At 69.7% G+C, this 11545-nt stretch overlaps 3 protein-coding genes across 9 annotated transcripts; 1 reads left to right on the forward strand and 2 right to left on the reverse strand.

The window, feature by feature from the left end:
- Positions 1-104: 104 nt before the first annotated feature.
- ZDHHC16 (zDHHC palmitoyltransferase 16) lies at positions 105-6389 on the reverse strand. 6 transcript variants are annotated; one of them, XM_083844045.1, is made up of 11 exons: positions 6280-6389; positions 3503-3755; positions 3128-3322; positions 2873-2961; positions 2655-2683; positions 2318-2451; positions 2021-2068; positions 1355-1440; positions 971-1089; positions 821-891; positions 105-599 (listed from the first exon to the last, which is right to left on the reverse strand). In XM_083844045.1, the coding sequence occupies exons 2-11, from the start codon at positions 3737-3739 to the stop codon at positions 135-137; spliced, it is 1473 nt and encodes a 490-aa protein (XP_083700171.1). In that variant the 5' UTR covers positions 3740-3755; positions 6280-6389; the 3' UTR covers positions 105-134. The 6 variants fall into 6 exon arrangements, with proteins under 6 accessions (XP_083700171.1, XP_083700173.1, XP_083700172.1 ...); XM_083844047.1 differs by having other exon boundaries at positions 966-1089; XM_083844046.1 differs by lacking the exon at positions 2021-2068.
- A 100-nt stretch (positions 6390-6489) lies between these two features.
- Positions 6490-8358, forward strand: EXOSC1 (exosome component 1). Of its 2 annotated transcripts, XM_083844064.1 has the most exons (7): positions 6491-6667; positions 6759-6833; positions 7189-7277; positions 7512-7545; positions 7692-7742; positions 7823-7907; positions 8092-8358. In XM_083844064.1, the coding sequence occupies exons 1-7, from the start codon at positions 6518-6520 to the stop codon at positions 8196-8198; spliced, it is 591 nt and encodes a 196-aa protein (XP_083700190.1). In that variant the 5' UTR covers positions 6491-6517; the 3' UTR covers positions 8199-8358. The 2 variants fall into 2 exon arrangements, with proteins under 2 accessions (XP_083700191.1, XP_083700190.1); XM_083844065.1 differs by lacking the exon at positions 6759-6833 and having other exon boundaries at positions 6490-6667.
- Positions 8359-8868: 510 nt separating this feature from the next.
- Positions 8869-11473, reverse strand: PGAM1 (phosphoglycerate mutase 1). The gene is made up of 4 exons (XM_083844062.1): positions 11238-11473; positions 10523-10797; positions 9960-10140; positions 8869-9854 (listed from the first exon to the last, which is right to left on the reverse strand). The coding sequence occupies exons 1-4, from the start codon at positions 11374-11376 to the stop codon at positions 9685-9687; spliced, it is 765 nt and encodes a 254-aa protein (XP_083700188.1). The 5' UTR covers positions 11377-11473; the 3' UTR covers positions 8869-9684.
- Positions 11474-11545: the final 72 nt, after the last annotated feature.

Raw genomic sequence — 11545 nt, forward strand, 5'->3', positions numbered from 1 at the left:
TGCAGGCCCTTATTCCTCCTTACTCACTGGGGAATCACCGGCCTCCCTCTCCTGCCCTGCCCCTAGACTGCTGTGCCCCCCACCACAGAAAAGAGCCCTTAAAAACAAAACAAAAACACATTTATTGGATGGTCTTAAAAAGTCTGCCTGGGGAGCAGGTAAGTCGTCGTCTGCCCCCAAGCCTGCTGGAAGCTGAGCCGGGCCCCGGACCCGTGCACAGCGAGGGCGGCACCTCCAGCTACAGCAGGGAGCAGCAGCTCTGCCCCTTCCCCCGGGGCCGCCCGCAGCCCCCCAGGTGCCGGAGAGCAGGCGTCCAGGCACCGACCAAGTGCAAAGAGCTTCCCAGGGCTCCGGCTCCGGCCAGGGTCAGCGGTGCGTGCCAGCACCCGCCTGCCAGCAGCCCCCTGGGCCGAAACAGAGCCACGGTGGTGGGTTTGGGTCCCCTCGCGCTCCCCCCGCCGGCGGGGAGGGACGTGTCTGCGGCACCCAGGCCTCAGATGGCCAGGAGCGGCTCGCGCACGCAGGGGGGCAGCTCCCAGCTCAGGCCCGTTCCGTGCGGCAGGTGAGGAGAGGGCAGCAGGACGCGGGTGAGCCAGTGCCTGTGGAGAGAGAAAGCCGAGGTCTCAGCGCTGGGGAGCGGAGCCAGGGCTGTCGGCAGCAGCGAGGAGCGTGAGCCCACGTCCCTCGGGTGCCGCAACAGCCCCCCTGCCCGCAGAGGTGAGTGAAAGGGGGGCTGGCAGGGGGCCAGGCGCTGTCCCGCTCACCCCCACCCGCCGCCGTGCCACCACCTTCCCACACAGGGGCTTCCCTGGGGCTTTACCTGGGCACGTCCACGCCCAGAAACACCTTCCAGTTGTCCCAGCTGCCGTAACTGTAGGGGTTTCTGAACACCTGCGCGTTAGGGAGATGCACATCAGCTCCGGCTCTGCCCGGCTGCCCCCCCCCGCCACAGGGGCTGCGCTCACCTTGCCTTTCTTTTGCAGCCGCTGCCTCTCCTTCCTGTTGATGTGCCTCTCGATGCTGGTTTCCCCGCGGGTAATGAGGGCAGCGTGCCACAGCGTGAGGGCACCCAGGGCCAAGGCTACTGAGCTGGGAACAGCAAGGCACAGCAGGTTGCACGTAACACCCCCACTAGTGTCAGGGGCTGCGGCTGCCTTCCTGAGTCTCACCCCGTGCCAGGGACCTGAACTTGCTCCTCCTGAGGCCCAAGAGCCAGCAGGGCAGGGATATCTCTGCTAGAGCGAGGCAGCGTGGCCCAGGGGAGGTGGAGTGCAAGGGCCATTGCACGGCAGCACCGCAGCGGGCCGCGCACTGCGTCCTGCAGCGCCCTCGCGCCCAGCCTGTGCCCCGTTACCTGCACAGGACCCAGAGGTAGACCACGCTCTTGTGGAAGGCTCGCTGACGGAAGGAGAAGGTGGGCGGCGGGGTCTGGTAGTACGTCTGCGAAAGGACAGAGGAAGTGGGTCACCCCGGCTGCTCGACAGCGTGAAGCCTGGCAGGGAGCGCTGTGCCCCTCGCTGACGCAGGGATCAGGCAGCTGGAGAGGGCTGGAGCCAGAGCCAACACAACAGCCAGGGCGATGGGGAGGCAGCCCGGGACAGCCACGAGACAGACAGACACCACCCGAGAGCTGGCACGTGAGTGACAAGCAGGGGGGGTGGAGGTAGGGGGGCAGGTCACCGCACCGCGCAGCGGTGATGCTGGGGGGGAGAGGTGTACCCGCTGCTGCTTCCCCAGGAGAGCAGGGCCTGAGCAGCACATGCCAAGCAGCTGCTGCCCGAGGCTGCTGCTGCCACCAGCCAAAGCCCCTGGAAAAGCTCGGTGCGCAGGGGAGCAGGCCCCTAACTGCTGGAGGCAGTGCCCGCAGCAGAGCTGCCCAGCCAGCCCCGGCTCTGTGACCCCATGGGACAAGCGGGGGCGCTGGGGCTGGCCGCAGGCTGCACCTCGAGAGCAGGACCCAGGCTGCAGGGCAGCTCTGCCCCGCGCTGCCTGGAGCAGCTGGGGAGCGGGGATGTCCCACCTGGTTGGCAGCCACCTGCAGTCTCTCCTTCTCAAGCAGTTTCATTCTCTAGGGGGATGGAAAACAGGGCGCTAGTTACATGTCTTAGAGGAGCGGGCTCTTTCCCCTCAAACCTCACCGGACCAGGGCAGCACGGGCCTCGCAGGAGGGGGGAGAAGGGGAGCAAAGTCACTGCGACACCAGGGCTGGTCCAGCCCTGTTCTGCAAGCTCAGCCCGGGGAGCCCAGGCAGCCTCTGAGCACGCTAGCGCTTCCTCTCCTGGGGCAGAGCAGGGGCTCTGGTCACCCGCCCGCTCACCTCGATGGCCGCGTAGGCGTCCCGGAACATGTCCCAGCCGCTGATGCTGCAGTAGATGCAGCCCATGGTCATGAAGAGGCAGAAGGAGAAGAAGTAGCGGTGGTTGTAGTGGCCCACGCAGTTATTCAGCCAGGCTGCCTCTGGGGTTAAAGGTCTGTAACTGTTACAGGTCGTGAGTCCAAACCCACCCCGCGGGGATCAGGACCCCTGGCCAGGCTCCCAGCACCCTTCCTTCCCCGTGCTGGGGGACTCGGGAGAGAAGTGGGGCAGGGAGAGGAGGAGGAAGCAGGGCTGGCTCCCCGGGAGGGTGCCGCGGGGTAGTACCGCAGAAGGATACGGCAGTGGTGGTCCATCTTCAGCACGCACCTGGGAGGGAGGAGAGCAGCATGAGTGTCAGCGCCAACGCAAGCACCGCGTCTGGGAAGGGGCAGCCAGCCCCCCCGGCCCCTCACGCTGTGCTAGAGGCGGGCGAGAAGCCAGCAGAGCAGAGGGGAAGGGGCTCAGCCCTCCCAGCACGTGGCAGGGAAGGAGGTGTCCTGCCCCGGGCAGCCCTACCTGTTGCAGATGCTGCAGTGGTGGGTGCGAGCCGGCTTGGGGGCAATGCATTTCCTGCAGATGGAGACGCCTGTGAGGTCATTCTTGGCCTGCACACAGGTCAGAAGAGGGGATGTGCACCCGAGCCCCACGCCGTCCGCTGCTCCTCGTGTTCCGCGCCTCCCCTGCCTCCCCTCCCAGCACTGCCCAGCCCGGAGGAGCCCCCAGGGCTCAGCTGTAGCCGGTGCCAGCACCCAGCTGCCCGTCGGTGCCCACCTGCGGGGGGTGCCCAGGCGAGGTGGTGATGGCCTTGTAGTAGTGGAAGACGATCATGACGAGGTTCCAGTGCCCGTAGGTGAGGTGCCAGCAGATCCAGGCAGGCGTGTACGTCTGCAGGATGAGGGGCAGCAGGCAGATGTACACGATGGCCACGATGGAGCTCGTCAGCCCAATCACCAGTGCCACGAACACCTGGGGGAAAGGGGCCGGGGTCAGCAGAGCGGGCAGCATCTGCCCCGTGCTGCTCAGGAGAGATAGAACGCAGGCACGGGGAAAAAAGCAGACCCCACACCACGGCCCCTGCCCCTTCTTTCCTGGAGCAGCGCAGCTCACGCCCAGCCCTGAGCCCCGTCCGCCCCCTCCCGCGCTCACCACGCCGAACCAGCGGGTGACGTGGTCCACCAGCCAGTAGACCGGCTCGAAGAGGGAGTCGAGCACCACGTCACTGTTGGTGAAGGAGTTGTAGAGCAGGGAGCGGAGGCAGAGGCGCCCGTAGTGCCAGAGCTGCCCCGCCTGCCGCACCAGCTTGAAGCGCCGCCGCCGGCCCAGCCGCAGGCACTTGAGGAGCAGGCGCATCACCGCCGCGAACATCCGCTGCCGGCTCCTCATCCCCGCCGCGCCGCGCCTGCGGGGGAGAGGCTCGGCGTGGGCAGGACGCCCTCTTACCCTCTGGCCTGGCTGTCCCTCGGGGCGGGTGTCCCCTCCTGGGTGCGCCGGTGCAGCTCCGCAGGACGCGCAGCGGGGCCGGGCTCTCCTCTGTCCTGCGCAGAGCAGCAGCAGCAGGGGGAGCTGAGCCCCGGCTCCACGAGGCCCGGCTGTGAGGCTGCCTGGGCGCGGAGCGGGGGACACGGGTCCCCCAGCCCTCCGCGCCTGACCTCAGGCGCTCCCTGCTCCCATCTCATCTTTCCCGGAGGAGAGGGGGCCGGGGAGCGACACGGAGAGTCTGACTCAGAGGAAACCAGAGACGGCGCGGGCAACCGGGGCGCTGGGCCCGTTGCAGGGCAGGGATACGCTTGCAGAGCGGGGTGATCCCAGCCCCAGCCCGTCCCGACTGGCTCGGGAAGGGGGGAGCCCACACAAGACCCGTGCCCTCTCCTCACCCCCAGAAGGCAGCACCTGCACGCTGCTTCCCTTCGCTTCAGCCTCCGGACCAAGCCGCAGAGGCCACCCCTCGCTCATCCCAACCTCGCAGCCCCACTCCAAGAATCCCAGCGTAATTGGGATAAGGTCAGCGAAGGAGAGCCCCCGGCGGGGCGAGGCTGCACAAGCAGCAGGGGCACGCGCAGCCGAGCGCTCGCCTTCCCGCGGAGCCCCTCGTCCCGCTCAGGAGCCGTGCCGCAGCCAGGAGGAACCCGAGCCGGCCCAGAAACGAGGCAAACGATCTGCCGGGTCGGGGCCCCCAGGCTCCGCGCAGGCACAGCCATCAATATTAAGCGGCGCGGCCGCCCCGGGGTCCTGCCAAGGCACGCTCCGAGCCGGGGCCGAGTGCCCGTCTCGGCGCGGTGCCAGCGGCAGCGCTGCACCACAGGGCGCGCCTGGCGGCAGCCCCCAGCACACCCCAGCCCCAAAACCATCTCCGTCAGCTGTGCCTGTGCCCCATGAGCCGTGTGGGGCTGGACACGAGGACAGCACCCCCCACACAGCTCCTACCCAGGTCTCCACATCTCCTGTGCCCTGATCAGGGATGTGCAAACCCCAGCGCCGAGCTCCCATCTCCCCTTAGCCCCCCCGAGGACGTTTCTCTGACACCTTAGGTGAGAAGCGCATTAACGACCTCAGTCTGGGCAGGCTTTGGGCGGCACCAACCCACGCGTCTTCAGCGCGGGAAGACGCACCGCTGCGGCCAGCAGCTGGGGGTCAGCCCCACGGGGACGCCCAGCACCTCTCTGCCACGCCGGTTCCCCCCTTCCCGAGAGCACCAGGCTCCCAGCCGAGGGGGATTCCCCCCCCGACAGACGGCAGCAGCCGGGCAGGGCGCCCGCAGGGGGCGAGCGGCTGACCGGGGACAGGGCAGCGCCCCCCTGCAGCCAGCCCAGCGCCCCGGCGGGGCGCCCGGCACCACGGGGCCACCTGCCCGCTGCCTCCAGCGCAGCCAGGACCTCGGGCAGGCCCCCGCAGCCACCAAGGGGGCACCTGAGAGCGGCCGGACCCCCGCCTGCCCCCGGCCTCCCCCAGCCCAGCACTACGGGGCACCCCCAGCCCTATGGGTCCCCCAGCACCCATTGCCCCCCCAGATCCCCTAGGCCCATGGGGACCCCCAACACCCACGGGGACCCCCAGCACCCACAGCCCCATGGGTCTCTCAGCGCTCCAGGTCCCATGGGGCCTCCCCAGGCCCCCATCCCCATAGGTCCCCCAGCACCCTCAGCCCCATGGGCCCCCAGCACCCATGGCCCCCCCAGCTCCCCCAGCCCCATGGGCACTCAGCACCCATGGGCCCCCCAACCCCATGGGGCTCCCAGTACCCCTTGTCCCATGGGCCCTCCCCAGGCCCCCAGCCCCATGCCCCCCCCCAGCACCCCCAGCCCCATAGGCACTCAGCACCCATGGACGCCCCCAGCACCCATGGGCCCCCCAGCATCCACGGCCTCATGGGGCTCCCAGCACCCCTGCTCCCATGGGCCCTCTCCAGGCCCCCAGCCCCATGGGCACTCAGCACCCTTGGGCCTCCCCAGCACCCATGAGCCCCATGGGGACCCCCAGCACCCACGGCCCCATGGGGCTCCCAGCACCCCTTGTCCCATGGGCCCTCCCCAGGCCCCCATCCCCATGGCCCCCCCAGCCCCATGGGCACTCAGCACCCTTGGGCCCCCCCAGCACCCATGGGCCCCCCAGCACTCACGGCCCCATGGGGCCCCCAGCACCCTCAGCCCCATGGGGCCTCCGCAGGCCCCCATCCCCATGGGCCCCCCCAAGCACCCCCAGCCCCATGGCCCCCAGCACCCATTGCCCCCCCAGCACCCATGAGCCCCATGGGGACCCCCAGCACTCCCGGCCCCATAGGCCCTCCCCAGGCCCCCAGCTCCACGGGCACTCAGCACCCTTGGGCCCCCCCCAGCACCCATGGGCCCCCCAGCGCCCCCGCCCCCCCCAGGTCCCCAGCCCCCCCCCGCCGCCCCGAGGCCCGTCCCCCCGCCGCGGCCGCCCACCTGCCGCCCCGTCCCCGCCGCCCGCCGCCGCCATGCCCGGCTCCCCGCCGCCCTCACGGCCCCGCGGCGGCGCCTGCGCGCCGCGCCCGCCGGCGAAGCGCCATCTTCCCTCGCCGAACTACAACTCCCAGCGGGCAGCGCGCTCCCCCGCCCGGAGCGCAACCAATAGCCGCGCCGCTTTCACCTCCGTCCCTTACTGACAGCCAATAGCGGGTGGGCTTCTGGGCGGGCGGGCAAGATGGCGCCGCCGGCGGCTCGGTACTGCGTGCCGGGGGAGCGGCTGTGCAGCGCGGCGGAGGCGGCGGCGGGCAGCGGCACCTACACGCGGCACGGCTCCGTCTTCTCGGCGCTGGCCGGCTGCCTGCGGCGGGGGGGCGAGGACGGCGGGGTGAGCCCCCGGGGGGTGGTGGTGGGGGTGTGTGTGTGTGTGAGGGGGCGGCGGGGGAGGACGCCGCGCTGAGCCCCGCCGCGCCCCGCAGGTGCCCGTGGTGTCGGTGCTGAGGGACGCCGAGGCCCAGCTGCTGCCCGACGTGGGCGCCGTGGTGACCTGCAAGGTGCGGCCGGCAGCCCGCGGGGTCCCGCAGGGCCCGCATCGCTCGGGGGGGGGGGAGGGAGGGAGGGCGGTGGGGTGGGGGCCGCTGCCCGCCCGCCCCGGGGGGCTGCCGGGCGCTCTGCCTTCCAGAAACTTCTCCGAGGAAGGAGGACGCCGGGTGAGCTCCCCGCCTCTGCCGCGATGGATTCGGCTGCCGGGAGGACGCAGGCGGAGCGTGGGGTGCGAGGTGCCGGCACGTGCCCCGTGGCGGCCCTGCCCTGGAGCCCGGACGCCGAGGAAGGAGCCCTGGGAAGGAGCAGTAGCACCGCAGCGCGCCACCTGTGCCGGCACCGACCCCCCGCCCCTCCTCCCGGCAGGTTTGCAGCATCAACTCGCGCTTCGCCAAGGTGCACATCCTCTACGTCGGCTCCACGCCGCTCAAATCCACCTTCCGCGGCACCATACGGTAAGGAAAGGGCTGGGCGTGCGGCTGCCCGCCGGCCAAAGGGGTGTCCTGGCCTGCCCCCGGCCAGCTGGGGGAAGTTTGCTGCCTTGGCACTTGGCAGGAGCCGCGCTCCAGCTGCTGGGAGATGTCCAGCAGGTGCTGGATGGTGTCCAGGGAGGCTGGGGCAGCTCCTGCCGCGGGGTGAGGGGGGAGAGAGACCTGCTTGGTATTAGATTCCTGTGTCTCCTTTTCCAGGAGAGAAGACATTCGAGCCACCGAGAAAGATAAGGTCAGCAAGGCACTGCTGGGAACTGAGCCGCCTCCGCTCCGGCGCCCTGTTGGCAGGGGCGCTCATCCCGCCACGGGCCCTGGGGTGGCTGCCGCTGAGCAGCACCCTCACGCGCTGCGCGTTCGTGTCCGCTCTGTCCCACGCAGGTAGAAGTTTACAAGAGTTTCCGCCCGGGTGACATAGTCCTGGCCAAAGTCGTATCCTTTTCCCTCGGGACGACAGTGGGGGACGGAGGGTCCGTGCAGGGAGACCTTTCCCTTAACCCGCCTCCGCCCAGATCTCCCTGGGGGACGCGCAGTCCAACTACCTGCTGAGCACGGCGGAGAACGAGCTGGGCGTGGTGGTGGCTCGCAGCGAGGCAGGTAGGGGCGGGCGGCCCTGCGCGAGGAGCAGCTGATGCAGCTCGGGGAGCAAACGGCCTCCTCCCTGCCTCGTCCTGCTGAGCCTCGTGTGCCGTGGCAGGAGGCCTGGGGCTGCTGGGGGTGGGAGATGCGAGTGGAAGGCGAGCGGGGAGGGAACCAGCCCCCTGACAGGCGATGTCCGCAGGGGTGCAGATGGTGCCCATCAGCTGGTGCGAGATGCAGTGCCCCCAGACGCACACCAAGGAGCTCCGCAAGGTGGCCCGCGTGCAGCCGCAGTTCCTGCAGACCTAGCGGCCCTCTCGCCTGCCGGCCTGCACCCCCAGGAGCTGCGGGGACCTGCAGGGGGTGGTCTGTGGGGCCAGAGGGGGCTCCTCCAGACAGCCCCACGCGTGAGAGGCTGGAACAGCAGCGTGGGTTTTATATTTCTACTGTAATAAATCTTTTTTTGAGAGCTCTGTGCTCTGCTCGGTTATTGGCCGGAGGAATCGCGCTGGCTGCCTGTAGCCCCGCTGGTCTGGCGGCTGCAGCGGAGCTGTTTGAGGGGGCCGTTTCCCCCAGGGGTGCAGGTGCGAGGAGATGTCTGTTAACCAGTCCGTGGCTGGGGAAGGGGAAGCACCAAGCGGCTTTGAGGTCCCCGGTAACCAGCGCAGGCTGCGGCTGTTCTCATCCTGCGTTATCGCCTCAGGCCACGCGTGCCCCGCGTGCCTCCAGGGCCCAGGGAGCGCCCCACCCCAGAGCCGGGGAGGCCGGGCTGAGCAGCGGTGAATCACTCCCTGCCGCCGTGATTGCAGAGCCGCGCTTTGCTCCCCGGGGCCCGAGCACCTTCCGCAGCTGCAAGTCACCAGCAACTGCCGCACCGCGGACACGTGGGAGAGCCGGAAAGGAGGCGGGGGGCAAGGCAGGAGCCCCACGGGGCCCAGGCACGCGTGGCGCAGCGTTAGCAGAAATCACCACCAGCTCCTTATTGCATATTCATCTTTTATTGAACTGGAACAAGACAGCTGCTACTGTTGGACAGTTACGTTGACCCAGTGCGAGGCCAGGCTCACTACACCAGCAGCGGGGGAGGCCACAGCGACGGCGCCAAGTACACGGTTGTGGGATGGGGCACGACGGCATCTACGCCACCACTACGAGGCAGCAGGGCTGGGGTTGGCTTTGGCTGGGGGAAGCACGCGGCGGACGCAAACTTCCAGACAACACGCTCCCTCCTTTGTCCAAAGGCAATAAATTAAAGCAGGGGCTGGTAGAGCTAGCTCCAGGTTCGCGAGTACCGCCGCTGGGCGCCATACCACACGGGAGCACGGTGGGGCACGTGCCACACAACCACCCTAGCAGTATCTGAACAACCTGGTCTTCACGCCACGCTCCCCCCACCGCTCCCGTCGGGCCCCTGGAATAACTAAATCAAGCAACAGAACTACAGTAACAGTGACAAGAACTGCTGGGGAAGCGAAGCAGAGAAGCCAGGCACGGCAAGGAATTGCGCAGAGCATCCCCCGGGGGCTGGGAAGAGAACGCAGAGGGGCGCAGTTGCTGCCTGGCAGAGTGAGGGCTCCCTTTCGCACCAGACCCCCGTGCACGCAGCCCCTCGCCCCCGGGCTCCCAGGCTGCCTGCAGAGGGGAGCCTGGTCCAAAGGGAAGGGGCCAAGTCCTGGGGAGCTGCTCCCTGCTCCAGCTCTGCAGCTCCAAGTTCCTACGGCTGTGGGGTGTGCACAGAGGGGTGGGGACAGAGGGGGGGACAACTCTACTAACTCGCTAGCCTGCGCGCCTGGCCTCACTTCTTGACCTTGCCCTGAGCGGCCACAGCCTCCATGGCCTTGCGCACCGTCTCCTCATCCCCCAGGAACTGCATGGGCTTGATGGGCTTCAGGTTCTTGTCCAGTTCGTAGACGATTGGGATGCCGGTGGGCAGGTTCAGCTCCATGATGGCCTCCTCCGACATGCCTGCGAACACAGGGGCCGGTCACCCACGGGGAGCGCAAGGGAGAGCCCCGCTCGCACAGAGCTGGGGCCGTGGCGCACCCCGAGCGCCGCGCGGGGCTGCCCTACCTTCCAGGTGTTTGACAATCCCCCGCAGGCTGTTGCCGTGGGCTGCGATGAGGACCCGCTTGCCCTCTTTGATCTGCGGGACGATTTCCTCGTTCCAGAAGGGCAGGGCCCGGGCGATGGTGTCCTTCAGGCTCTCGCACGTGGGCAGCTGGTCCTCCGTCAGGTCAGCGTAGCGCCGGTCCTGCAGAAACACCGCGCTCACACCACGGCCCCGCACCCCCGGCCGCTGCTGCGCACCAGCGAGGGGCAACCCCAGGGGCAGAGCAGCACGGGAAGGCGGCACCAGGGCCTCCGTCCCGCAGCTCTTGGCTCAAGGACGCGCTCTGCGCGCACAGAGCTGGCGTGCAGCTACACGCCCGTAAGAAAGCACCTCTGGGATCTGCCTCCAGACTGCGCTCGGCTACAGGCCCTGCTGGGGGGCAGCAGCACGACACTCGCAGCAGCCTCTCTGCCCAGAGCAAACAGGGAAGCGCAGGTCGCGGGGCTAATAATTAACAGCTGCCCTCGACTCCGTGCCGTGCCCAGGGGTTCATCCTCCCCGGGGGGAGAGGGCGGCCGCTCACCTTGCTGATGGTGCTGTAGAAGGGGTGGTCCGACTGCATGGGCGGCGGGGGGATGTCGTAGGAGCGCCTCCAGATCTTCACCTGCGCCTCGCCGTGCTTGGCGGCCGTCTCGGCCTTGTTGAGGCCGGTGAGCGCCCCGTAGTGCCGCTCGTTGAGGCGCCACGTCCGCACCACCGGCAGCCACATCTGGTCGATGGCGTCCAGCACGGTCCACAGGGTGCGGATGGCCCGCTTCTGCACCGACGTGAAGCAGATGTCGAACTCATAGCCGGCGTCTGCAACGGCACCGGGGGGCGGCTGCTTAACGGGGGGGGGGCGACCGGGCACCGGGCCGGTGCGGCGGCGTTGTGTAACGGGAAGGGCCGGGGGGGGGCAGCGGGCACCGGGAAGGGCCACGAGGGGGGAACGGGAACTAGGCGGGGGGACACCGGGGACCGGGCGGGGGATACCGGGGACGGGGAGGGGACACCGGGGACACTGGGGACATACCGGGGATGGAGGGGGTGGTACCGGGGACGTACCGAGGACGGGGGGGGACACCGGGGACATACCGGGGGGGGGGGGGACACACCGGGGCCCTGCCCGCCACCCCAAGATGGTGCGCGGCCGGCTGAGCGCAGCACGGAGCGGCCCGCACGGACCCCGTTACCGGCACCGTGTTGGAGGGAGGAAGGCCTCGCCGTTACCGGCCGCCGTTACCGGTCCCCGCCGTTACCTCGCAGCGCCTCCCCGCCGCGCCTCGCCTCCTGCTGGCCGGCGGGGCTGAGGTCGGCGTCGTACCAGCCGCTGAAGCGGTTCTCCAGGTTCCAGGCGCTCTCGCCGTGCCGCACGAGCACCAGCCGGTACGCCGCCATGCCGCCGCCGCCCCCGCTGCTGCCGCCGCCGCCGCCCGCCCGCGACTGCCCCGCGCCGCCCCGCCCCGCCCCGGGCAGTGCCCCGCGCGCATGCGCAGCCCGGCGCGGCGCCCGGGCGAGGCCGCACGTAGCGCATGGCGAGCCCGCGAAGGGCGGCGCGACCTTCGGG

The sequence above is a fragment of the Anser anser genome (assembly GCF_964211835.1).
Source record: "Anser anser genome assembly, chromosome: 7".
Classification (NCBI taxonomy): domain Eukaryota; kingdom Metazoa; phylum Chordata; class Aves; order Anseriformes; family Anatidae; genus Anser; species Anser anser.

Coding starts and splice junctions, on each gene's coding strand:
- ZDHHC16 (XM_083844045.1), bottom strand. CDS start 3,739: ATGAGGAGCCGGCAGCGGATGTTCGCGGCGGTGATGCGCCTGCTCCTC. Junction 3,323..3,502: donor TCACCCGCTGGTTCGGCGTG/GTGAGCGCGGGA, acceptor CCTTTCCCCCAG/GTGTTCGTGGCACTGGTGAT. Junction 2,684..2,872: donor CACTGCAGCATCTGCAACAG/GTAGGGCTGCCC, acceptor CCTCCCTCCCAG/GTGCGTGCTGAAGATGGACC.
- EXOSC1 (XM_083844064.1), top strand. CDS start 6,518: ATGGCGCCGCCGGCGGCTCGGTACTGCGTGCCGGGGGAGCGGCTGTGC. Junction 6,668..6,758: donor GGGGGGGCGAGGACGGCGGG/GTGAGCCCCCGG, acceptor CGCGCCCCGCAG/GTGCCCGTGGTGTCGGTGCT. Junction 7,743..7,822: donor ACATAGTCCTGGCCAAAGTC/GTATCCTTTTCC, acceptor GCCTCCGCCCAG/ATCTCCCTGGGGGACGCGCA.
- PGAM1 (XM_083844062.1), bottom strand. CDS start 11,376: ATGGCGGCGTACCGGCTGGTGCTCGTGCGGCACGGCGAGAGCGCCTGG. Junction 10,141..10,522: donor TCTACAGCACCATCAGCAAG/GTGAGCGGCCGC, acceptor GTGTTTCTGCAG/GACCGGCGCTACGCTGACCT. Junction 9,855..9,959: donor GATTGTCAAACACCTGGAAG/GTAGGGCAGCCC, acceptor CTGTGTTCGCAG/GCATGTCGGAGGAGGCCATC.